The 27,474-nt window shown below is 41.6% G+C and overlaps 1 protein-coding gene across 4 annotated transcripts in view; it reads left to right on the top strand.

The window, feature by feature from the left end:
- nbeab (neurobeachin b) overlaps positions 1 to 27,474 on the top strand; it is a gene marked incomplete at its 5' end in the record, with an annotated part of 172,100 nt that overhangs the window by 37,526 nt on the left and 107,100 nt on the right. For all 4 annotated transcript variants that reach the window (XM_084019133.1, XM_084019131.1, XM_084019132.1 and 1 more), the window contains 19 exons: positions 1,263 to 1,494; positions 2,163 to 2,263; positions 2,417 to 2,512; positions 3,624 to 3,745; positions 5,532 to 5,658; positions 7,236 to 7,355; positions 8,332 to 8,478; positions 13,801 to 13,998; positions 14,098 to 14,231; positions 15,744 to 15,852; positions 17,417 to 17,569; positions 18,907 to 19,075; positions 23,241 to 23,320; positions 23,934 to 23,996; positions 24,335 to 24,432; positions 24,895 to 24,987; positions 26,626 to 26,734; positions 26,822 to 26,903; positions 26,995 to 27,118. In XM_084019133.1, the coding sequence (XP_083875259.1) occupies positions 1,263 to 1,494; positions 2,163 to 2,263; positions 2,417 to 2,512; positions 3,624 to 3,745; positions 5,532 to 5,658; positions 7,236 to 7,355; positions 8,332 to 8,478; positions 13,801 to 13,998; positions 14,098 to 14,231; positions 15,744 to 15,852; positions 17,417 to 17,569; positions 18,907 to 19,075; positions 23,241 to 23,320; positions 23,934 to 23,996; positions 24,335 to 24,432; positions 24,895 to 24,987; positions 26,626 to 26,734; positions 26,822 to 26,903; positions 26,995 to 27,118 (2,357 nt within the window). The remainder of the gene's footprint in view (positions 1 to 1,262; positions 1,495 to 2,162; positions 2,264 to 2,416; positions 2,513 to 3,623; positions 3,746 to 5,531; positions 5,659 to 7,235; positions 7,356 to 8,331; positions 8,479 to 13,800; positions 13,999 to 14,097; positions 14,232 to 15,743; positions 15,853 to 17,416; positions 17,570 to 18,906; positions 19,076 to 23,240; positions 23,321 to 23,933; positions 23,997 to 24,334; positions 24,433 to 24,894; positions 24,988 to 26,625; positions 26,735 to 26,821; positions 26,904 to 26,994; positions 27,119 to 27,474) is intronic.

Genomic DNA, 27,474 nt, shown 5'->3' with positions numbered 1-27,474 from the left:
AAACAGAAAATAAGTACATTTTCTTAGGCATTGTATTTCAGTGTTTAAGTGCAATTAAAAGGAATGAAGTATTATATTTGAGTTTTAAGTAATCACTGATTTCATGTCTTTATTTACCTTGTAGCCTAAGGTCAGTAAAATATTCTGCAGATCTGAATCCGCAATTAGCAAGAAAGAAGTGTGTCTGTGGGTCACAAACAATGCTGTAACTGTTAATTTATAAAAGCACCACCATTTCCCTGTCATCTGCAGCTTCATCTGGATATCTTTGTCCTGACATTCAACTAAACCTTTTCCCTTCTTCACGACATAGTGCTGTGCTTTAGCCCGTTGAACTTATTAAACGTTTATAGCGAGACATTTTGCACTTTCACTAGAATTCATAAATGATCATAAAGCAGAAGTGAGCTTAACAGGCACGGTATAGACTCCATTATTAGGTGTTTTTTTATGTTAGTATATTGACAAATGTGTTTTTATTACAATGAATTAATGAACTAATACAACATCTAGCTGTTGTGGATTTACTTTATTTTTATCTGCACTCTAATCTCCAAGCAGTTCAGTGACACACATCATTGTAATGATGAAGATGATTGAGGTCGGGCTCAATTTATGCCTCAGTGGACTCGTCTCTTTCCTCTCCTTTAGGCTGCTTTTGATGTCATCTAGCTATTACCTGTCAATCACAGTCAAGTGCAGTGGTATCTAGACCCATTATCCACCTGCTTGCTTTGATGCCCACCAGCAGGTTGTTGTCAGTGATCCCCATGTATACCAAGCACTTCTTTAGAGGGCGTATCGCATGCTAGTTGAACTGGAAGAGCTGCATTATTGATTGTTGTTTGTACTTTCTTAATAGTGACGATCATTTATGAATCAAAATGAGCAGCAGGGCGATTCATTAAACGCTGGGTTATTTAGTTTTCACGAGAATTCTGATCAAACCTTTTTTTAGAAGGAAAGAGATCTTTCACTTTCTTCACCGAGTCCTGGTCTGACCTTAAACATCAGAGAGTTGTGACCTGGAAAATATGTGACAGGGTCCTCTCGGTTAATTTCCCCTCAGAGAAGAAACCCGATCAAGAAGAGAAATGAAAACTGGGTCAGACAGCAATGTTCAGCGTGAAAGTTTAGTTTAATCCATGTCGCTTCATGCTGGATCCATTACATCAACAGAATATCATTTAAACAGGATGTGAAAGGCATAAAAAAACAATCTTTTTTCTTACATTCCACATCTGTTCCATCTCATTCTGCAGTTGGTGGGCGGTGAGTTTGATCTGGAGACAAACTTCATCATCCAGGATGCAGAAAGCATCGGCTGCATGGTGGAGCTATTGGGGCATTGTGATGTCAACTGCCAGGCGGAAATCTGGAGCATGTTCACCGCCATCCTTCGCAAGAGTGTTCGGAACCTGCAAACGAGCACCGAGGTGGGCCTCATCCAGCAGGTGCTGCTCAAAATGAGCTCGGTGGATGACATGATTGCAGGTATGATGATATTAGCAAAGGCAGTTCATCTATGTTCATTCTGATTGATTGCTACTGCTCTGCTGCATACATGGGTTGTTCCTTGTAGGTTTTCAGTCAGGCACCGAACCATCAGTCTGTATCTTTTAATGGATCTGCATTTTGAGTTACAATAGATTGGCAAAGTCGTGATGTAGCTTTTGGATGGAAACAGTTCATTTCTATCTGCAAGCCTTGCTATTCAGGACTTCTCCAAAGTCACGCACCAAAGTTCTCCTATAACTCTATCTGCTGTAATCTGTATCCAGGTCACTAAATCTAAACCTTTGTATGAGTTATAAATTATATTTCAGCTGAAAATAAAAGCTAAAGACATTCTCACTGTGGTGTTAACTGTCTCCAAGTTAACAATTTGCCATTTCAACATCATTTTGACTTACGAGTCAGTTTCCATGTCATTTAAGTGGCTGTTTCTTTGTTAAACATAATGAAATTTCACAGAAAATGAACTGAGAATGAAGCTAAAGTAAATAAACCGTTTTTGTTATCTCAGGAGTTGATGAAAACCTTTCACCCGAGGACCTTCTGTGCAGTGTAAATGAATAATATCTGTTATTTTTCTCCTTTTTCTCACTGTGTGTGTGTGTGTGTGTGTGTGTGTGTGTGTGTGTGTTATCTTGCCTTTAAAGACTTGCTAGTGGACATGTTGGGAGTGCTGGCCAGCTACAGCATCACAGTGAAGGAACTGAAATTGCTCTTCAGCATGCTGCAAGGGGAAGGAGGCCTCTGGGTAAGTTATCGCCAGTGAGCGATCACGCTGATCTGTTAAGGGCTTAATCAGTAATATGCAAAGTGCAGAATGAGTGGATCAGGTAATTGACAGTGTTATTCTCTGCCATCCAAACAGTCAGAGACAGAGCCGTGTTTATTTTTCCACCTACAGCCGAAGCACGCGGTCAAAATGTTGTCGGTGCTGAATCAGATGCCCCAGAGACATGGTCCAGATGCCTTCTTCAACTTTCCTGGTCGCAGTGCAGCAGTAAGCTTTCACTTGTTTCCACCCAGCAATCAATTTTTAAAATGACATGTATTTGTGCGTTTGTATGGAGACCTGCAGCTTATCAGGGTAAAGATAATTAATGTGTACTAATTAACAGACAAACAATCTCTTATTCTGTACAGTAATGGATGTCAGATGACAAACAACTGAACCAATTAAATAAATTCACTCATCAGAAAATGTATACCTGTGTGATGAAGTGTGATATGTTTATCACATCAGCTATTTTGTGATTGATTATTCACTTTTTTGTTGAACCAAACCCAACATGCCTCATCGACTTCTTCGGTTTGAAGGGGTGTTTTCTTGTGGATGGAAAAAGCTCCACTAATACTGAACATATATTTATACTGAGTGGAGAAAATACAGATATTAAAAAAAAAGGTTATAGATGAGAAAATGTGAGTGACCCCCCCTGTGTAAGAAACTTGATGTCTTACTAAATAGGATAAGTGCTGTTCAGAGTTGACATATTGAGAGAAACCAGAGACATAATTGAATTAATATGTAGAAGGAGATGGGAAGTCTTTGACAGGGCATTCAACTTTCTACAGAGTGAAACGAACTGTTCATTACTTTTTGCATATTTTTGTCAAATGTCAAATAATGTAATTAGGTAAGTAAATGAGAAATCACAGTAATCTCATTTAATGTCATTTGTCACTTATGGTTTTGAACTACTCTTAAATCTTAAATATGATATAATATAATATAAGAATACAACTTTGCAAATGCAAATAGGACTAGTATTAATAGGATCTACTTTCAAAGAGGCTGCTCACTTTCCACCATAGAATATTCAGCACGAGCAGGAATTTACAAGCCATCAGTCTTCCAGTAACATTCTGGAGGTCACCACATATTTGCAGTTTCCTGTTTCATAAAATCATGAATTACAACATTTGAGCGACCCGAGCAGAGGTTGTATACATTTCCATGAATATTAAGTCTTATGAAGCTTGACAAAGTTTTGGATTTCAGATTAATTTTTATTTCCCTTGCTATAAATGCTATAAAAGCAACAGATTTACTTATTTATTTTACTCATACCCGTGCTACATAATTGCCATATTGCTGTGCTTTTTCCCAGGCCATTGCTTTACCTCCTATTGCCAAGTGGCCTTATCAGAACGGGTTTACATTCAACACCTGGTTCAGGATGGATCCTTTGAATAACATCAATGTTGACAAGGACAAACCATATCTGTACTGGTGAGTGAACAATTACATGCGTTTTTATCCCACCTAGCTCTCTCGCCAGGGGCGCTGGAAGTCTACATTATAACACCAGAGAAAAGAAAATGACACTTTCCTGTTTTTCATCAATCTAATTGCTTGCTTTTGATGAGAAATCGCTTCCTCTCTACGGAGACCTATAAAGCTCCCAGCAGCTTTATTGACGACACAATATTCTGTCTATTCTGTGACCTCCAGTGATTTTCCCATCCAAACATAATGTGACTGGAACCTGTTTTTCAAGGTGAAACTAGTTTTACAGACACAATTATTTACGCACTGGCATCAATCATGTGATGCGGTTTGTGAAAGAGACGCCTGTTTTCTTCCAGATAATTTCCATGAATGTAGATGTATTCATTTGGATCTGAACATCTACCAGCTCGGAGGAGGTTGTGGGTGATTAATGCTAAAATCAATAACTAAAGAGTGCCGTGATATCCAGCTGCTGTTCTTTCTGTCAATGAGAGGAGCTTTGGGAGAACATCATGAAAGAGAAAGTTAATAATAAAGATGAATAGGTAAACTTGGCTTTCACGGATCACACTAATTGGTCAGCGATAACACTATTGTTTGCTTTATAGTCTGGTAATAATAATAATAATAAGTATGCTTACTGCCCTTGCTTTACCTGGATCACACAGTTTGAATAAGATCATCTGCTCACCTTTTGAAGGACTTTCTCTGATGTGGAAAAAAAAAATATTGCCGAAGCTAAGTTGTTGCTATTCATGTGGCAACGATTCCTCACTGACAGAGTCACAAAAAGGTTGCGATATGCCAAGTTAATCCTTTTGTTGTGCGTTGCTCCGAGGGCCTCCGAGCTCAGTGGCGGGGCATGGAGACAACCAAAAGAAAGCATCTTCAGAAGCGGACCAAGGTCGCTGCTTTCCACTTAATGTGTAAACAAGCAAGCGTGTGCACCGGAGCACCTTGGATGGCTCGGTGGTCGCTCGGTGTGAGGCTCTGTATCTTTCTGGTCCTGAACGCACCCACAATATTAAAGCCTAGGCTCTCTTTATCTGCCTTGTCAAAGAGGCCTGTTTGTTTTAGATGATCCCAATGGGTGGTGGTGGTGGTGGTGGTGGTGCTTGTTGGGGGCTTTAAAGATAGACCTAAAGACTGTGGGAGTGTAGGGAGTACATCAGCAGGGGAACAGATGGTCCATACAAACAGGGAGATATAGAAGTATTTGAAGGTTGTGTGTGTTTGGGCTGTACGGAGTCTGCTCATATTTTCTACAGGTGGAAGTGCTCACATATCTTTTATCTGTGGAGTCGAGAAGATTGGAGTGGAGGGATTAGACCATTACTGCAGCGTGCTCATCAAGTGTTCATCTCCGTCTGTGTTGTTGTTACCATGCCTGCACAATTTGCAGAAGCCGTAGTCTCATCGAGGCATTTCCCTGTCTCCGCACGTTAAGTGTAATATCATAATTCTCATAAGAATCGTACAAATTACTAGTTAATTACTCCTGCAAATTGCTTTGTGTCTGCATAGTGTTGGACCCAATCTCATTATGCGGAACGGAGCACCTATTTCACTTCAGTTATTGGTTTGTATGGCTACGCATTGTTAATGAGGAAATATCCAAAGGAATTCTTCCAGTCAGATTGCATAAATTGGCAGTTTGAAACCTTCCACCTCAGCTGGTTTAACATTTACGATTGACAAATTGTATCCTACCTCTTGATGAATGATTTAGGTTAACCCTGTCAAGTTTGCAGCTCATGATCCACACTCTGCACGCTTCTGTTTGCAGTTTTCGGACCAGCAAGGGCATCGGGTACTCTGCACATTTCGTCGGTAACTGCCTGATCGTGACATCACTCAAGTCCAAAGGAAAAGGCTTCCAGCATTGTGTGAAGTATGATTTCCAGCCCAGGAAGGTAAGAGCAGTGTTTAGAGGTTGATGCTGTGGCTGCTGCTCTGCCGCTTGTGTTTCACTTGTGTTTTACGTCCACTTCTTATATATAGTCTATACGGCCACATCTGCATCAACTACAGAATACCAGATAATCGAGGCCTGAGCTTCAGATTTAATTTCAAAAACAGGAAAATTACACTGCTTTTTTTAAAACACACTGCAGTTTTGGCTCCACTGAACCCTGAGTCCGTAACCCACCATCACCTGTTCTTTTATCGGCATTAAAATGTGCCATGTCTACACATACACCTGCAGTGTTTAAGACCCCCAGAGGAGTCTTCCAGGCGTCATTTGGATGTAAATGCAGATGAGAAAATGAAACTTAATTTAGCGTGGAATGTTAGTGTAGCATAGCTGTCCCTGCAGAGAAGGAAAACCGGCTCGAAGCACGTGTCCAACAATTAGAGCCTCGGAATAACACCTGGGAACAAGCATTCATCCTAGTCCTGCTGCCACGGTGCAGGTTTCATTTGGTAGGAGCTCTGAGAAGATAAAACATGCTGAATTGAATTTTTAATTGATTTTGGGCTCAGACATCTGCGGATAAGTGTCGTTTTAAATGATCTGCAAGCAGCTTGCTCTCTGTCCCTCAGCCATGAATCCCCATTTTAAGTGTCTTTAACTTTGTGTGCAGATGGCTGTAATTCTGTTAGACTGCTCCCAGTGCCCTTCATGGGTCAAACTGATAAACGGTGGGCACACAGTCAGCTGAGAAAGACACACTTGTTTGACTGGTTTGAGTTGCCAGATTGCGTTAATGTCGTCTGCAGCACACAAGTTGTGAAGAGACACATTTTTGTCATTTTGCTTCATTTGTTTTCTGATAACAGAGAAAAGTCAAATTACTTAAGGACAATATATTTCTTTTAAAAGCGCTTCAGTGCTACGAGTGCTGCACCAGCAACAACAAATGTCTACCAAGTGTACATCTGAATAAATAATCGATTTGTTCTGCATCAGCAAATATGAGCAATGCAAATGAAGTTTATATTTCTCTACAGGCAGTACTTCCACTTCATTTTCTTTGTGAGTGATGCAACATTTAAAATAGTTTGCTGCATATGAAATTAATTTATTCAAATATGGGAGAGCTGTTGACTTAAAGTCTGAAACAAATAACTATATATATATAGTTATTTATGAATATGAATGCTCCTTTTTAATCTTTTTCAATGTTGGAATAATTGCCTTCAATGAAACGCTTGGGAATAACTACAGGCCGTGTCTAATGTGGCTTTGTGCAGAGTGAAAAATGACTTGTCCTGCCTTTTCTCTGGTCTATTAATATTATTATTCATGTTCCACTGATGATTTCAGAACATTAGATAGCAATCCTCACGGCCGTGGCTTTCCTGGTAACTTTAAAGTGAATCTGGACCGGTTTTAAATGAAACCAGAGAAATGTTGTTGCTCAATAAAACAAACTGTAATTTTAGTTAAGTGGAGTCGACTGTAAAGACGTTCTCATGATGTAATAATTACCCATTTGATAAGTGACCTGTTCTGTAGCTCACTTATTAAATCTCTTCTCCCCCTCAGTGGTACATGATCAGCATAGTTCACATCTACAGCCGCTGGAGGAACAGTGAAATCAGATGCTATGTCAACGGACAGCTGGTTTCTTATGGAGACATGGCATGGCACGTCAACACAAATGACGTAAGCGCTCTGATTTATACTCCTACTCACTATTATCACCCTTTTCCCCTGGTTTTCATGTTTAATGGCACACGACTGACTCATCAGAGAACAGATTTATGCATTGTACAGATTGTATGTACTTGTCTACAGATAAATATCATCATCATGCCTTTTTAAAAATCAGAATATCTGCTATTTGCATGTTTGAATAAAACCTGTTGTCATAGCTCCCGTGGGACAGATTTAAAAAGCAATTTGCTCTCGCAAAGATAAGGGGAATTTCCAACGGTGACTAAAGCTGCCTCAACTTGTGATGGATAATTTTGGTGGAGACATTTTCCTCTGAGGAGAATGATTTTTTTTCCCCCCTGTGAGACTCCAGAAGCAGCTGCATCACAGAGACACAATAAATGATACCACAGACACGGCAAGAGAATAGTTTAGATTAAGCCGACAGTATTTGAACAAAGTACTTTTGAAGTGGGAATGGAACTGAAACTCTTGGTAACTGTTTCTAACGAAGCAGAAATATTAACGTGCTTAGTTATCCTATGTATGTGCAGGTAAGTATTTTTAATTATTGTATTTAAATTCTATTAAAGCTTGATCAAGTTTGTGTTGTTTGTGTATGTTTCTCCCCCAGTACCACTTATATAGGGATCCATACCCACTCTCATGTCATATGTAAATTAACTGCTGTAAGTTATAATCACTTTGAATTTGATCCTGATTGCAATCACAGCATGTATTCTCCCTTTCCCAGAGCTTATAATGAGCTTTCCCATCTTTGTAAATCAGGGACATTGTCAAGGTTGACACTGAGGTGTTGTTTTTTTTGTTAAATTGAGCACAATTTCTTGGAGAAAATATAAACCACTTCGGTCATCAAATGTACTTCTGACGGTTCCCCCCCTACATAATTCAAATCCGTGTGGATATTTGACTTCCTTCATTCCAAAAGTATAAAATGATTCCTTCTTTGTCCCTCTTGCAGAGTTATGATAAGTGCTTCCTTGGGTCCTCGGAAACAGCAGATGCAAACAGAGTATTCTGCGGGCAGCTCGGCGCCGTCTACGTGTTCAGTGAAGCCCTCAATCCCGCGCAGATATTTGCAATTCATCAGCTAGGACCGGGCTATAAGGTATGTACTTGAGGGTGGCTAAATTAGATTACATGTAAGCGGTCTGCATCCCCTATCAATCTGTGAAATCAATGCCCAGTGCTTGGCCACCACAGCTCCTCCGCCGTGACGTGTCTGTGTCCTGGGAGCAATGCTTTTCCTCCCAGATAAACGGCTGCATAAATTACCTACTTCTGGGAAATAATGGCACAATGCAGCGAGGGAAGCTGGTGGCCCTCTGAGGGGATGGAGTCCTGAGCCGACTTATATCAGCTGCAGCAGGTGTAGCACTCCCAAGCTCATGACAAAGACCAAAAGATTGTGAATATAGAAAGATGCTGACCTACCCAGAAGGGGATTCAGCCGTGAATGTTAATCACACGGTGGCAAAATATTTGCTTAGCACATTTTTTTATAGCGTTATTTATTTATTTATTTTACTGTATTTACTCTATATGTTCCACTCATCCTGACAGAGATACAGAGTTTGCCCTCAGGTTATTCTCAGATTCAGAAACTTTCACTTTTCCTGTTAAGCTCTGCACTCTTGTCAGGAACGGAGGAATGACATGCGCTGCTAAATCAGCTTTGAACACAGGATGTGTTCTCTCAGACAGTTTACAAGATCTCTCCCCCATTTTTTACACCAGCTCCCGTTTGCTTTCCAGGCGCTTTCAAGACAAAATGAGTCTTTTTTTATAAACCGCAGGAAGGAACATCAGTCATTGGCATTGTACAACCTCCTCCGTTGGTTGAGATGTGGGAGATGAATGATTTGTGATTTCAATCAGGTCTATAAATGCCCGGAGATTCCCAGGAGAAGTCTTTGTTTGGTCTTTTTTTGCTAATGGCATGTGACTTACCTCCTTAATTGTGGTTCTAGACCTTCTATTAGAGAGGAAACACAAAGCGGAGCAATCCTCCCAGATTTCTGGAAATAATGAAGAGCATGTCCCGGGGAGACAATTACCCGCAATTGATGAAGCCGTGTGTTGGTAATGGTGAGTATGATAGAGCCAGCCAGGTGAGTTGGCGAGGAAGGTCAGCGAGTTGTCAGGCCCATTGATTGGTTTTTGTAATGGGAGTGCTGTCCAGGTGACGAGAGGCTTGTCGGTTTTAATTGAGAACTGCCAGGAAGGAGTGAGTGCAGCAGTTCATAGCTACAGTTTACATCACACTTTTCTTTGTATCTCGACTCTACTCAGCTGCAGAGTCAAAGAAAAAAATCCCATCTGAGCTGATGTATGATTTATTTTCTGATCCATGACCCCCTTCTTGTCCACGTTTGATGTCAGACATGCTTTCCCCTTGCTCTGATACAGTCGGATCCACTCAGAAGTTACTGAATGTATCTAATGCAGTTAGTTGATATCCAAAGATTATTGCTGCCTCGGGTTATTATTTCTACTGCACATTAGGATTTATGGCTAAAAAACCTGACAAACCTATTAGTAGAATCTCTTCCCTGGGCTCTTTTCAAATGAATGCATGGGAATCGTACTCTGAACTGAGATGGACTCCCAGTTATTTCATTTAAAATACTGTTTATATGGCAGGCATGAAACATTCCTAGCAGTTTGGAGATAATATCAAAGGGACAGTGTTGGTTCTACAGAGACACACACGGAAGCTGCGTGTCATATCGGTCATCCATCACTGCCGTCTTAGCCGAGTTCATAAGCTTTGGTGAAAGTCTAGGAAATTGTGGGCGGAAGGATTCATACGAGGGGATTGCCTCACCGATGCAACTCAAGATAAAGGATACCATTCCCATCAGTCTTTTGTCTTATTTTTCCAGCTTTGGGGAATAGTCACAGCAATATGCAATGACTTCTTCACTGGAGACAAAATATTAGTCGTGAAGTTGACTGAGTCAAAACGATTAAGCCATAACTTTCATAAGAAGCACTCTGTTTTTTCTGTATTTAACCTCTATCACTGCTACCATATGTATTGTACATGAGTCAGATTAGCCCGTTGGATTTGTGCCAACACTGTTCTGCCGTTTGCACCACAGATTGCCAAAGACTAGACGGAGGAGCTGCACGGCCGTGGTTCTCCCTCGTCAGGGAAGACAAATGTTATCTCTGTGTAGCAGCCGTGGGAAACTACAGTATTGATGTAGAACATTAAATGACTCAAAGGCTCACAGATGTCAAAACAACGAGATACTATAAAGGCACACATACCTGCATTATTTGTATTAAACAGGCAATGACATTGGAGCGGCAACTTTTTCTCATTCACAATTCGAGATTCTATAATAGCACCAACTTCCACAATAAAATGTTTGACATATTTGTCGGTAACACTTTAGATTAGGGAACACATATTAACCATGAACTAGTTTCTTATTAGCTTATTCTCATTTAGTGGTTTAAAACAACTCCCTAACTCACTATCAATAAGCAGTGATTAGGAAATTATTGATGGAAAACTCTCACAGTAGTTAATGTTATTAGTTAGTTAGTTAAAGTGATTTATAATGGCTTAAAAACAGCTAATATGCTACTAATATGCATGCTAGTAAGAAACTAGTTCATGGTTAATATGTGCTAATTTAAAGTCTTACCTTTTTTTCATATGTATCAAAATACACAATTTGATAGACAATCAATGGAAACATGAGGAGGAAGTTTATGAGAATATTCCAATAAGCTATAAGCTAACCATAAATCATTTTTTTCACTTGGTCTGGACCAACTATTAACAGCTTTTGATCTGTTCATCAGGCATTGACGTGCTTCCAAGCAGACGGATCGATAAGATTGCTGATCATCAGATCATTTTTTTTTTATTTTTAGCTTTTGAAATCATGCTTGCCAATCACAAAATCCTGTGGTTGGTAATTTGCTTTTCACACATCAAACGAACCGCACCAGACCCACCTTTCAGGTGCTCTCGGTTTGGTTGTTTCATCTTTCGAACCAGCCCAAATAAACTGCACTGAACCAAAGAGATGATGTGATGTGGAAGCTAATCACTAAACCTTAAATATGGAGTCAATGAATACAATGGAAGCTCTGTATCATGAGAGCGTCCCCAGCTTGTGTCTCCCTGTTCCTCGTAGGGAGTTGTGGGGAAGCCTCTGGTCTACGACAACCGTGCTTTAATTCTTTTACATGACTGGCTGGCCTGTGTGATGATGCTGTCATGCTACAGGGTTTCTTACTGTAGCCACCACCCATGAGATCATTATTTCAGCAGTGTGGCAGGACTCGCACCAAAGCGCGGGGCACTGGAGCTTGTTATATCTTGTCACTAGGGTTTCGTGAGTAGGAACTTTTGAAGGATGTTAGAGACTACATGATGAGATGCATGCTGGCTGCTGTGTGGAGCATAGAAGATGAACAGAATGCTTCTCATCCTTTTTTTTTTTTAATCATCCGACTGAAAGGAGATGTGCCATTAAATGCGTTCACTGTTTCTGGAACTTCCCTGTAAAAGTTTCTAGAATAATGCTGGCAGGCAACAGATAGAGGATAGCGACAGCAAATATACAGCGGTTTTTAACAATAGCGTTTGGAAAAAGTCAAATCTGAAAGCCAGAGGATTAAAATGTAGCAGCAGAAAATGTATTATGTTAAGATAAGGTAAGAAGCAGGTACAGTTTACAATATAAATAGCATTAAACACTCTATGATGCAGGTTTCATCTGAAGCTTTCCTCCCTATTTAAAACTGCGTTGACAGTGTGAGTAAGTGCACCTTTTTTTAATCCATTAACTGCTTTACAGCAAAATAAGCAACCTCCATTTAGATGCCTTTTAGCCATGTACCTGAACCCTGTTGGCCTGTGTTGCTCACTGTATTATCTCCAGTCCCTCCAGGACCAGAGGGATGTTTCCTCACTGTTACTTCAGCTCTCTCTTTATCTCATCGCTCTCCGCCGCCGTTCATGACTCGGAGGGAAGGAAAACCACTTCTCATTCATTAATAATTCAACCCTCCTGATTAGATGACTTGATTCCCTTATTAAGCATATTCCATTCACACTGCATTGGCAGATGAATTCAGCTCATCTGTCATCAGCTCGCTGATCGACTAAATTAAGACGAGTCTGTTATTGATCGGCTATTTGTTATGTCCGCCACAAGGAATGTGTTACTGATGGAACCTCCAGTTCTTTTTACACAGCAATCAAACGGCTTCATACCTATTAGGAGTAATGCCGCTCCAAGAATATGGCACATTAACACATTTAAGACTGAGACGTATAAATCATCGCCGTAATCATTAAGTCATAAGAATTAAAAAGGGGTCACAACAGCATTTATAGATTTGCTCAAGTCTTTATAGATCTATCTCAGCTCGGTGTTAAATGAGATTCTGGTTTTTCTTTCTCTGGTGTGAGGGTGTAGGCCTGAAATCCAATAAATAATCTGATAAATAATACTCCCTCTACATTGTGATCTCGGCAAGTATTTGCGCATGTTTTGACTCAGAGTCTGATTACTTTGAATGTGAAGTGACACAGTAACTTCATGCTAAATTGCAGACTGCCAGCTTTAATTTGAAGGTGTTTTCATGCTGAATAAACTCTTCTCATATTTTCTCCTTTTTTCCATGAGCGCAGAACATATTTGAATAAAATAAACTGAGAGAAGATGGATTGAAATATAAATACTGGCGGATAGAAACCTATGCGTTGGTAAACATCTCAATGTGTACTCAGGAAAAGACTGTAATCATGGCACACTCGCTCTGTAGCCTTTTCCTGTTCCAGCGAGCCCTCATGAGGATCCAGTGGTGACTGTGCTTGGCTTGAGATTGAGGCTGATACAGGGTAGAGTACACGGCTGGGTTAAATTAAAGAAGGTAAACAATCATCCGTGGTATCAAAGCAACTCTGATCTCTCTCATCAGCCTCTGTTCCTCCTTATCATTGTACTCTGCAGCAAAACTTGAAGATTGTCATCAAACAATTTTCCATCGGAGATAAAAAAAACGGAAGGCTGCAGCTTAAACGTTCAAAGTAGAACAAAATCAAACTGATGGAGAAAAGATTCACAACTCTTCTTCCCTATGAGACACACAGATACAATCATTAAATATGTTAATGGTATTTATATGTAAAATAAAAAACGATTATTGTTGCATTTCATGCCCTGTTTATTGGAAATGGGACTACAGTCACTGTAGTTTGCATCCCTACAAAACAATGTACGCAGATGCTTGTCCAATCCTGACCTCTACAGATGTTTGGTTGCTAATGGCAACAAAGCACCGTGTCATTTTTCATTCTTGTCAAGAGACTCCGGATCCATGTGCAGGAAGGAGCTCCTCATTCAATCACTCTCAATCTCAACTCTTCTCCCTCTCTCGCTTGACTTTTTTTTCCCAGAGCACGTTTAAGTTCAAGTCGGAGAGTGATATCCACTTAGCAGAGCATCACAAGCAGGTGTTGTATGATGGGAAATTGGCCAGCTCCATCGGCCTTACCTACAACGCCAAGGCCACTGACGCCCAGCTCTGCCTGGAGTCCTCGCCAAAAGAAAACGCCTCCATCTTTGTGCACTCGCCGCACGCCCTTATGCTACAGGTCAGTTGCTTTACTACGTCTGTGTGTCACTGTCCTGGATATTGACTAACTAATGGAAATCAAAGTCTCTCTCTTATGTGATCTACCCTCCCCTCACAGGATGTAAAAGCCACGGTGACTCACTCCATCCACAGTGCCATCCATTCCATCGGTGGGATCCAGGTGCTGTTCCCGCTCTTCGCTCAGCTGGACTACCATCAGCTCAACGACAGCCAGGCGGAGCCCACTGTATGGTAAGACGGCGAGATGATGTTATTGCAGGATCTTTTTACTGTTTGGAACACGTTTACACGTTTTTATAACACATCCAGAACTCTTTTAGACTTGTAAATGAGCATATTTAGCAGATTTTTAAAATTAAAACCTGGGTGCAGCATAGATGCATCTCATTTCACCTAACATAGACATAGTTGTTAATTACTATCACTATTTTAGTGGTGTCATCTTAGTGATAACGACCCACGGTCTTATGATATGATATTAGTGTTTCTGTATCATATCAGGTACTTATTTCTCTATTGTATACTGTATTTTAATTGTGTATATTGATCAACACATACACAGATACCATATATCTCTCATGCTTTGGTAAAGCTGTAGTCCAGTTGTGATTATCTCTACTGTCTGGTTCAAGCGTCTTCCAGTTAACCCGAGTTGGTCGGTCCAAAGCTCCCCCTCGGCCCCCTGTATGCAGTCTGCTCTAACACTGTGTTAGTTTAACGGCAGCAGTACGACGTCGGGCACCCAGCAGCACGCTGCCTCTGTGGTTTCACTCTTTCTCTCTCGCCAGCATGTCGAGGGTCTTTCCCTCACAGTGTGTCACTCTCCCCAATGCTTGCTTAGTTCTTGCTTTGGCTCTTAGATTGAGTACTTCTAAAGCCTGTGGAGCTGAGGATTTCGAAGCATCTGCAACAATTAACTCTCTATAATGCCCATGGATCTGCTGTGGCTGTTCTCAGCAGCAGCCTGGAATAGAGATTTCATTTCTTCCCCCCCCCTTTCAATAAACATCTAATCTCATATCACATTGAATTCCAGATAGCAGTAATATAACGTCAGTCACCTTATGCTCTGCCAAATTGGAAGGAAGCTGTGCTTGCAGTAAAGGATCAGAGGCTAAACTAAGAGTTTACAGTCTCCCACGCCTATATGTTGTCCCCTTGACTCAATTATTGCTAAGCAGAGTGAACTGAAAACTGACTGGGTAGACAAACGGAGTGTATGAGCCTGCATGCATGTAGTGCATGTGCAGCATCTGTGGTCAAGCCTGCACAGGAGTGATTGTGTGGTTGTGATTGTTGTGCTCGAGCGGAGGCCACTAGAGGATGTGAGGGAAAGCCGATTAAAAAGTGTCACCAAGCACTACTGTCGCTCAGCCAAGAGGGTTCAACTGAAAAGCCCTTTGACAAAGAGAGGGATCGTCTGCAGTGCACTGCCTGGTCCCCTCGGACCCCTCGGACCCCTTTCTCCCACCTCACACGCATACACACACACACACACACACCCTGTTAAAACTGACCACTCTGCCCCCAGAGAGTCCAGTGTGGCTTTCATCTGAAGTCAAAAGGGATGAATGTAGCAGAGTGCCCAGCTGATTGCTGACATCCTCTGAAAATGACCTTGTTTTTTCACACTGTCTGCTCATGCTGTAGTTCTAAGAACGCCTCCTCCACCACCCGGTGAGTGTGTGAATGGATGGATACTTTATCCCCGTCTGAGGTATGTTATGTATTCTTGTTTTGCAGCGCCACTCTTCTGGTCTTTCTGATTGAGCTGCTCAAGAGCTCTGTGGCCATGCAGGAGCAGATGCTGGGAGGGAAAGGCTTCTTGGTGATTGGATACCTCTTAGAGAAGGTATGGTGGAGCTTCCTTAACACATTGCAAATATTTCCTAACCTCAGTGACAGTTTTAAGGGACTTGATATTTCAAAATAAACTAAACAAACGGGACAAGATTCTGTTTTCCATTTGTAGATTAGTATTGATTGATCACGTTCAAGCAGTCTTTGACATTTTCTCTAGAGATCCCAATACATGTAGACTAATACTCTCACTATCAACAGTGATTACTAAAAGGAATATGTCCAACGTTTCTCCTATGATGAATAGGAAATGATTCACTGATATTTTGACACGTTCTTCACTGAAAAGCCCATCTGCTTTTGAAACTTCTTTCACTCTCCCTGCTTCCAAGGTGCACTATATCTTGTCTGCACTCTCCTCGCCCCGTCAGCATTCTGATCTCTCATTGCCTGTAGCAGAGTTCTGAATGTGTCTTTGAATTAAACAGAGCTGGAAGAAGAACACCTCGAGACTACCTCTCTTTCCCTGTCACTCCCCTGGTTTCTCTCTTTCCACATCAATCTTTATTTACCCATTCTGTGATGCAGATCTAGCAGCTTGCCGGCCTCCCAGGAGTGCTGGCTCTTTGAGAGCCCTGAGAAATGTCTCCACTTTGTCACTCAGTGACTTGCCTGCCTGCTGGCTTCAGCTGCTGTTAACTAACAGCCAGGCAGAGTCGGCACCTGAAAGCTGCAGTTTTTTTTTTTTTTCTTGCCTCCTTCCCGCTGCCAGGTTTCACACAACCACATATCACACCATCTGTTCGTGATCTGTTTATACCACACCTTCATTTTTCCCACTCTCCTGCCCTCACCGAGTCCCCACCTGGGCAGAGAACAGGTGCCAGACAGGACCGGTTCCAATCACTCCGTCAAAGTGAAATTCTCCGCAAAGTCAAGCTTCTACAGCTCGACTACATTTTATATCAACATTATTTTTATGCTCCGTGCTGGCGAAAGCTTCGGGATGTTCATCCATATGTCTCATTCTCGTCAACACGATATCTCCAGATCACCTCAAGTTTTTGGATGAAATCATGAGATTTTGGGACACTTGTGACCTCATAAAACACAGACACATTTTCGACAATAACTCATGAATCCATATGCTGGTTGTGATCATTTCATACAAATGTCTAATAAGATAATAAATGATGATGTGATGACATTTTGGACATCAACTTGACTGGCTGGTAGAGGCATAAATCTAGTTTAGATTCAGTAACTTGACAAAATGACTAAGTAGATCAATATATATCACATTATGCCAACATAATAACCAGCTGCTACGTAACAAAAATACACAAAACCAAGTGATCCTTTAAAATGAGTCTACATGTAATGTAATAACCAAAATGCATGCTTATTTCAAAGAGCACACAAAGCAGACCAAATCACTAGAAACAGTAATAATACATACATGAATAACAATACACCTGTTCAATTTTGCAGGATTTTTTTTAGGTTCGTAATGCAGTCAGTATCTGAACAGATAAGGGGATGCTTATAGCAGAAAAGGCTTGGGGATATTATTATTATTATTATTATTTAACATGCTTTTGTGCTTCTTCACACAGTCATCGCGTGTCCACATCACCAGGACGGTACTAGAGCAGTTCCTCTCCTTTGCAAAGTATCTGGATGGTCTGACACATGGGGCACCACTGCTGAAGCAGCTGTGTGACCACATCCTGTTCAATGCTGCCATTTGGATTCACACCCCTGCCAAGGTGAGCTCCTCCAGGTATCCCAGCCCACGTGGGGACCAATATCATCTTGCATGTGAGCTGAGGTGGATGCATATCAGGAGCTGTCAACCAGAGAAGGCGTCACCATTCCTTCGCTTCATAATTCCTTCTATAAAGATGAGAATTGAAACATGTGACTGTGTTTCTGAGGAATAAGGGATGGACAGTTTGCCTGTTAAGTATTTATAACACTCAAGTTATAAAACATAGTGGTGAAATACAATTAAAGGTGGAAAAATTGCCTTCCCATATTCTTCTGATACTCATATTAATGAGCCAAATGTTGACACAGTTGAGGTATTATGAGAATATTATGCAGTTTCCCCTCTTGACAGTTTACTTTTAGGACACTACTGACATTGACCAAACCAGTGCCAAGTGCCATTTATAAGACATTACATGGTTGCAGAGTTCATCACTTGCTCCATTTTCCTGTCTTCAACCTAGCCAAGTTTTTTTTTTTTTAATGTTCCAAATTCCCCCACACTCATTTTAAATGATGACCCATGAAAAAGGGGGATGAGGTATATCAAAGGAGCTGCGTTTGTGTGTCAAATACATTTGCTTCAGGAATGCTGCTGCAGGGCCACGCCATGAATAAATAACAGGAGGAAATAAACACAAAAGTGTCTGGAGGCTAGCCTGCGACACTCCTCTAAAAAAAATAACACTGAGGTAATGAAGTGGGTTAGAACACTTTTAGCTACATTGGCTCTTTCCCTTAGGACATGCCACCAAGTCCATGTTCCCTCTGTCCCTATCCTCAAGCTGCACAGGGAGAGCCCGCTGTGTGAGTTATGGCAGCCTGCAATATGCATTAATTACATGGGCCCATAACCTTGAACTAGTAGGCAAATATGATTTTGTAAGTGCATTTTACTTCCCTGTTCTCATAGAAATTAGATTACCAACAGCCTGGTGTTCACTTATCTCCAGTGTTTAACTTAGCCTCAAACCACATCATGCTTAGATTGTAACCACACAGCATCATAAATCACATATTAATGTATGACATATGGGGTGGGGGGAAAAGCCCTCAGTGTTTATAGCTGTGGCTGTGGTGGAATTAAGGATTCTCGTCAGGTCTGTTGCTAATTACACAGGACATGCTAATCATCACTGAACAGAGTGGAGCTGCGACAATTTATGAAATTAAGTAATATAGGGTCAGAGGCCTAGCAGCAAGGATAAAAGCCTCAGCTGGCACAGTCCCGCACAGAAACATGTCTTGGTTAGTTTAAAAGGTTTAAGGTTGAGGGGATTAATCACACCGTGCACTCACTAACATGAATACATGTATACGTGTGTTCCCACTGCAGGTGCAGCTCTCTCTGTACACGTACCTTTCTGCCGAGTTCATCGGCACGGCGACCATCTACAACACCATTCGTCGAGTGGGCACGGTGCTTCAGCTCATGCACACGCTAAAGTACTACCACTGGACCGTCAACCCTGCAGACGGCAGCGGCATTGCACCCAAGGGGCTCGGTAAGCGTATTGACCCCATTTATGATTTGGGTTCTCATCTCATCCAACTGAAGTTCAGTGTTCTTGATGATACGGAATCACTGGGAGTGAACCAATCACAAGCATTGTGCGCAGTCGCAAGCCTGCTATCAAAGTGTCTTCCTGAAATGGCATCAGCTCCCCCCCGCATTTCAAGTGACTCATCCCCACATGGAAGCACTTGCCTGTCAGCTGTTAGGACCGTGGCCATCACCGGAGGTGACAGTGAGGCAGACGCGCCACATCAGTACTGTCATCCTGCTAGGGTGCTTGGTGTGGGTGCCTCTGAAACCTGGGCCAGTATATGACTGTCATCCCCTCTCTATGAAACACCAGTATGTGACAAGGCAGGCTGGGCTGGAAGTAAAAGTCTCCTTGACCTGTCACATCCTTTCTGCTTGCCATTATTCTTCTCTAAAACTATGTTGTGGTATATGGGTTGCTTTGCAACGGTACGGAGAGCCCGGTTTACGCTGCACCAAGGCCTTATTAAATTTCCTTCCTGAAGGTAATAAATGTGAAATGTTTTATTATTATTATTATTATTATTATTTGTTATTGATTATGGGATTGTCTCCACATGGATCTCAACATGCAGCCGGTGGTGCGAACAGCACAAGCAGTGCTGACAGAGATAAGAGTGTTAAGTCGGAGTGCTGGCATTATGCTCCCGAGATGACATGGTTGTGAGTGGCGTTATCAGTGAGAGCTGACGTACGAGTGCAGTGAAGAGCGGCAGCACTTAGATAGCCAGGCAGGCACACACATAACAACTTGCATGCACTAACATGTACATGTGACCGGCCCAGCTATAGAAAACACATTCTCACCTGATTGTCATGAATGTAGCAGCATAGCCTACTTAGATGCCACATCAAGGCTCTCGGCCTATATTCTTGATCTGCTAGAGCTGGGAGTGATCCCAATTAATGTCCTACTAATAGTGGTCGTGACTTCTAGACAAGGTTAGGAGGGATAATATGAGCCTCGTAAGTTGAAAGGTCAAATCCACAGGCTACATTTAGCTTGGACAGAGGAACCTTTCACATCACTTTATGTCTATCACGTCCACTTCCTCGGACACTCTTGAGGTGAAGAATAAGTGGAGTTTATATGTTTATTATACCCATTCGTATACTTCCTGTCTAGTTAAGCCTTACCTAAATACAGCCCTCTCCAACACAACTGTGAATATGCTGCTGATTCTTGTTGACGTCTTAGGCGCTTGTAATGGTCAGTGTAAGGGGAAGACGTATCTGGAACTGGATCGCCGTCCTGCTGTGGGTAATTTTCCGAGTGGGGGTCTGGTTCCACTGATCTGTGCTTGATTGCGCAGGTCTGTTTTTCCTCTCTGTCTTTCTCAACTGAGAAATGACAAACCAAAGAGGGACGGAGCCAAGCAGATAATGAAGTGTTCAATTATAGGGACACATAGAACACATTTCACATTGAGTTCCTCCAGCTACACTCTCCGTTTCTGGAAGTGCCTCCCTCTTGTTTCTCTCCTCAGGTTTTAATAAAGAGAACTATCGTATTAAAGCCATGGATCATCCAGTTATACACATAATTGCTGCAGGCGTTCAGAGATGAATGCCCATTGCTCAACTTCACCCAGTCTGTGATATGTTCCCACATAATCCGTCACCATCTCTATCACTCTATCACGCTTTGCTAAATAGTGAGCAATGAGGAGTGCAACAAAGCGGTCACCACGTTCAATTCCAGCTGGTTCTGTCTTGTTCCAATTACAAGAGGTACCAGCGACGGACATGAAGAGGAATCGTCTGATCAAGGCTTGCATATGATTGTTGATGTGTGCCTTCATTGTGATTAATTAAAATCAAGTCACAAATGACTGATTACAGGTAACGGGCATGCTCTTCTTTCAACACTGACGTGACTCAGATTTACACATTTCACACGGTGAAAAACACCGAAGCAAATGGAGGTTGGGTAGATTTTTCATGAGAATGGCAACTGAGAATACGAATTGTATTCCCTATTTTCTGATTTCGCCCCTGTGTTTATGAGTTAAGAACAGGTTTGCCAGGATAATTTAAAATTTTTGTTTCATCTGTGAAAGCGGGATAGGCTCATTTCCCTCGTGTTTGTTGTTGTAATACTCATTTCAGCCACAAGAGGCACCACCATGTTCAATCATGTGTAGGAATAAAACCATTTCCCACTTGTTATATAAAAATATGATCATTATATAACCTTTCACTTTTCAACTGTTGTTAAATCATGAACATAGAAGAAAAAAAACAATTTAGATCAGACTTGGAAAATACAGAATACAGTTTTTATATTCTCACTTCAGCAATTCCGTGCCAATCAACAACTTTCCTCATGAAAATGAATCACTAGCACTCATCAATTTCCCCCCACTTCATGTTTGCCTCGTGTGTCTTCCGAAATGTTTCAAGTCATTGCCATTTCAAGTCAAAATGCTGTTTACAGATGCTATAATCAGAGCAGTTTAAGCAGCCATAATTAGTTACAAATCGAGATGAATTCTGGAAGTCAATTACTGCTGCTGTGATCAAACGTGTTGCATTCGAGTATTTCATCAGTTTTTATTTTATTTAAAAGCATCTGGGGAGTGAAAACATTATTGCTCTTGTTTTATATGGGAAAGTTTCCACACGTGTTTGTAGTTTGCATGCTATTGTGTATGCCATGACTTTATTATCATCAGTTATAAGCTGAAATAAGACTCCTACATTAATCACATTGGCATAAATTGTTTTTTCAATAAACCCTTTCTCCCCGTGCCCTTGGGATGCAGGAAGTAAAGCAATATGTGAATGAGAAACAAGAGCTGTGCAGAGCTGCTGAGCATAATTGGTTGTGAATAACTTGGATGCGGTGGCTGCGGTAATAATGTTCTTATCATCCCTTTCATGTCAGCTTCTGTCCCTGCACTGGGTTTTCCTCTCTCACTCTATTAATCAGTGTCGGCATGCGGCAGCATCACCATCCTCCAGCAACCTCAGGGAGCCTCATTATTGATTACATTGACTGGCTTGCGGAGCGGCAGGATGGTCAGGTGTCTGCTGCTGTTGTATCTGTCATCAGAGCGCTGTTCCCCCCTTTTAAATGAACATGTGTCCAGTCAAGGTGTAGGTTGGGGGTTATCAGGGCTGAGAGGAAAGGGAAGACATTGGGCAGCTTCCAATTGAGCAACACCAATGTTCCCTGAAAGGCTTTTGCTGTTGCATCTGGCCCATTTACTTTAATTTAATACATCTGCAAATGCAAAAGATATTGTCAGGGTGTTTACACCTGGCTGGCTGCACATGATACACGAGAAATGAATGAATGCACGCCAGGTTTTACAGCCAAAATCGAGCCTTTGTGCTACAGTGAGGGTGCTGCTAATCTCAAGATTCATGCTTGTGTTGTATTATATAGTGGTAATGTATGCCGTATCCTGTATTTTGCGATGTGTGTGTGTGTATGACTGATTAGCTCTGTGTTGTATTGATCTGTCTGTTGCTGCAGCCCATTAGTGTGCTTACTCGGGTGAAAACACTTGTTGGTTAGAAACAAAAGAGCCAAGCATATTGAATAGGATCTGACCGTGTCAAAATTAATTCTTCTGCCAACTAAACCAATACAGCAGCAGCAGCAGCTCTGCGATATGACAGTTAATCAATGCACGCTGTCGTATTCTGTCATTCTTCTGTATCTGCACAACAAACATACATCTGCTGACGGTGTTTAGCTCATCAGATGTTGAATGAGGTTCAAAGTGCCTAAGTGACCGTAAATTGGCAGAGGCATTCTGGGTAGTTTTAATGATGTGTTGGACCTTGTGGTGACCTTGAGCTGACTCCTTAGCACTATATTGTGACCAAGGCTACCTGGGAGTCTGGATTACACACTTTAGATGCAGCATGCATGATAAACACACTTGGGTTGAATATTCATGTACTTCTCCTGCATGTTCCTTATATAAAATACATACTACCTATTGTTGATGTGCAAATACGTCTGTGTTTCCAAGGTGGGAAACAGCTCTTTGTGCTGCACTCATGACAAATATAGACTAGACTGGAAACCAGTTGATAAAGAAACTTGAAGATGTCTTATTTGGTTCCAATACTTTCTCACTTGTATTGCTTTCCTCTCTCTGGAACTACAGATGGTCCAAGGCCGACCCAGAAAGAAATAATTTCTCTGCGGGCGTTCATGCTTCTCTTCCTCAAGCAACTCATCCTGAAGGTATAACCCACCTGTCTCCATGCCTCGCAGCCCCTCACACGGTTTGATTTTAAGATGCATCGAGAAAATATGGAGATTCAACTCCCAACTCTTCCTGTGTTATCATTTAAAACATTCTGCCAGTCTGCTCCTTCAGAAATCCCATGCTATTTAGTTATTCATCTTCAAGTGGAAGTAAAGCAGTTGTGATGAAACAGTTATTTCGTATTCATAATTATTCAAGCATTTAAGTCATTTATCAAGCAAAGATACCACTTGTTAGTCTGCGTTTGTATAAGAGGGCTTTTAACACTAAAGAGAAAACAAGCCTGGTTGTCACCAGCCCAAACTTCACAGGCAAATAACGTGTCTGGCTGTTTAATCTCCTCACACATGTATCAATTACACACCCGACAATAAAAAAGAAATTACACACTGGAGGCCAAAGCGCTTTAGTGTTCTTCCTCCAGTCATTTCCAGCACCTTCTTATTAACTGTGCCACTTGAATAACGCTGTGATGCGTTTTGAATATTGGCAGACTTAACCCTACCTTTTGTAAATGCAATGACCCCTCTTCAATTATTTGCCTCATGCATCATTTAATCTGTTTTTCCTATCTTTGTGTTATTTCAGGACCGAGGTGTGAAGGAAGATGAGCTCCAGAGCATCCTCAACTATTTGCTAACAATGCATGAGGTATGTGAGAGTCTATGCCTGACCCAAGGTCACATTTACCTTAGGCGTAGCTTTTCTGTTCAAGTTTGTTTTTTATCAGCATTTAGATTAACCAGCCAGCTGAATTAATCATTTCAATCAGCAACGTGTTTTCCATTGTGCAATGGGCAGGCGCTTCCCCGGGACTGTTGTAAGGTGTACCAGGGGGGTACCAAGTGTATTCTACAGGGCCAGGGAGGCACATAGATTACGTATTTGCTGCAGAGTCTGTGCAGAGAACAAAAAGTGTATTATCTCTCTTCACCCGCTCCTCTTTCTGTTTATCTCTCATTGTCTTTCTCTCCCGGGTTTGTCTGCAGGACGAGAATCTGCATGATGTGTTGCAGTTGGTGGTGGCGCTCATGTCTGAGCATCCAGCCTCCATGATCCCTGCTTTTGACCAGAGGAATGGAATACGGTAAGCCCCCTTTTGGGGAAGACGCAATCCCTTCACTGCTCAGGCACAAAATGAAGAGGTGATTTCACAAAATAAACCTAATCTTCCAACACTTATGCTGTTGCCGTGTGCCTATGTGATTTATAAATAATTCATAAGTTCAGTGACAAAAAAAAAGCCAACCTTTGCAAAATTAACTATTAACATATTGATTTCACAATCTGACATGGATGATCAAACTAACCCCATGTGATCCTATAAAATATAAATGGACACAGTGTAACACTGTTTGTGAGTTCCAAGGAATTGACTGTGGAAAGGCCGCTGCTTTCATTAGGACATCCATTCAATGTTAATGTAAATCTACGGTGAAGGAAAGTGGCTGTCACTAAATAATGGAGGGTCTTTTCATCAACTGGGCTATATTTTATTCTGTCAAGACGGTGTGCTTTTGCCAGCTTTTGTTGCTTGTGTCTATTCCAGGGTGATCTACAAGCTCATAGCCTCCAAGAGTGAAAGCATTCGAGTACAATCCCTCAAAGTCCTTGGGTACTTCCTCAAGCATTTGGGCCACAAGTAAGTAACCAAGTGTAATAGCTGTGTAGTTGGTTGTAAGTACACGCTGTAAGCGCTTTTTAAACAAATACTCTATATAATATAAGTAGCCCTCTTTCTTTTACACGTCTAAGGCTGCTGTCTACACTGTGTTGTGTAACAACATTACAATAGGTTCATAACTAATAGAAAATTCATGAATCAGTTTTACATCCAGAGAGATGATTCATCTCGCCGCTCTTTTGAAAAAGTGACAATTAAAAGAGCAAACAAGAAATTTGACTGGTTGCCGGTGTTGCAAAGTTAGTGCAGTTAGTGTCCTACAGAGCTAAATAAATAATAAAGTACCTACAAGGATTTGTCAGCATTTTGTGGAAAGGAGGGAGAATGCTTACGGATGGAAAGGTACGAATCAGCAGACTCTGTGTTGAGACGGCATGGGAGCATAACAAAAAACCCTTCTGTATCCAAACAATTAGTTGAACCAGAAACTGACTGACTTTGTGTCATGCCCGGCTATAAGATGAGACTGTTGTTCACTCATGTCGGACAAATATGGACACTAGAGCTGGACCTCATCAGCTCTGTACTGCTGAAGCATGTTATGTCAAAATGTCATAAGTAAAAGAAAATGTTATGTCAAAATGTAAAATGCAAAAGATATGAAAAGATTATGATGAAGATTTTATCCTGTGGGTAATGGGGGCGGGACTTTCGGCCATGTGTATTGTATTATTTTAACAAAGATGAAGTGTGATGATGACGATTTAATTGACATGCCCGAAATAAACAAAATAAATAAAAATAAAAATAAAGCTTATGATTCAAAATGTGGGATGCAGGAATGGATGGAGGAGATGTGCTCGCAATAGTGGGGGAACCTTGCATTCACCGCTCACTTTAATAGTTTTCATGCTTTTTAAACCCGTCCCTTTCACTCTGAGCTCTAGTGTAGCTCATAAAGAATGAGAACCAAATGGTTATCACACATTTGTAAGAGTGGATACTTTTTAGAAGGCCATGCTGTACAAATAAAATCACAAACAGAAAAGCCAGGATGTATGAAATAAGCTTGGCTCAAACGCCCGTGTTATAACTGTATTCAACCATCTGAGTGTATTTTTATTAACTGGTAAACAGAGGGACGTCATCTTTGGCCGCTTTGGTTGAGCAGAATTATAAGTTCTACCTCAGCTTCGGTTTGCCCTTTTTTCCCAAATTTCCATATTTATACAGCTTTGAGAAGTGCTACTCTTCTCCTTAGTGGCCAATTTGCCAGCCACTGCAATATACAAAAAAAAACAAAAAGTCAACTTATTAGGAAGTCCCAACTCGCCTTGAGGAAGTGGCAGCAGTTTTGGCTCAGCATTGTGACAGCAGCCCCTTATGCTGTTTGCACCGTTCAACCCATTCACCTATGGTATGCCTCTGTTGGTATCTAGGAGCCATTCTTAGTCGTTATCCTGCACAACTCCCAACGAAATTCCCCCAAATGTATGACAGCAGGCAGTTCCTGACACTTGTCTCCAGAGCCGGAGCTCCCTGAGGGTGAGAATAGGGAAGCAAGCTGACGGCACTCACTGATCCTTTCAGTGGTTTAGGGAGCTCTAAACAAGCCACTCTTCCATTATGTGTGTGTGTGTGTTTGTTTACCCACAGAAGGAAGGTGGAGATCATGCACACACACAGCCTCTTCACTCTCTTGGGAGAGAGGCTGATGCTGCACACCAACACTGTGACCGTGACGACCTACAACACTCTGTATGAGGTAACAAAACGTTTTCCTCCCAACGTTACTGCACCATCCGTCACAGAACGTGTGACTGACTGTCTTCTCTGCTGCTCCACCCACCAGATTCTGACGGAGCAGGTGTGCACACAGGTAGTCCACAAACCTCATCCCGAGCCCGACTCCACTGTCAAGATCCAGAACCCGAGTAAGCCAGTTATGAGTTTTATTCGTTCTTCAGAACTTGGCTTTCTGATCAAATTGACAATATGTATATATTTGTGTGTGTGTGATCTCAGTGATTCTCAAGGTGGTAGCCACCTTATTGAAGAACTCCGCCCTCAGCACGGAGCTGATGGAAGTGCGGCGGCTCTTCCTTTCAGACATGATCAAACTGTTCAGCAACAGCCGAGAGAACAGACGGTGAGCAGAACTTAAACGGCCTTCTACTCGAACACAATATCCGTTATCTTGCTGATTCATTTATCAAAGAAACAAGCGTTTACAAGGCTCATGTTGCTACACATCATATTCATATTGGTGCTAAATCCTCCTTAGACATGCACATGATCTCCAGCAGGTGTTTCCATCTTTGACAGTTGGTGATACCTGCTTTCTTTCTCACACACACACACACATACACACACACACACACACACACACTGACCCCAATTAACAACACAATTAGCCTTGAGTTAATGAGCAGCGAGTGCTTCTTCAAGTTCCACTGTTGAATTGAAAAAACGAAACAACTCTTAATTGGTATTCACTTACTTCTT

The sequence above is a fragment of the Eutrigla gurnardus genome (assembly GCF_963514095.1).
Source record: "Eutrigla gurnardus genome assembly, chromosome: 10".
Taxonomy (NCBI): Eukaryota; Metazoa; Chordata; class Actinopteri; order Perciformes; family Triglidae; genus Eutrigla; species Eutrigla gurnardus.
The sequence above is the reverse complement of the archived record's forward strand: the minus strand, read 5'-3'. Positions and strand labels throughout refer to the sequence as shown.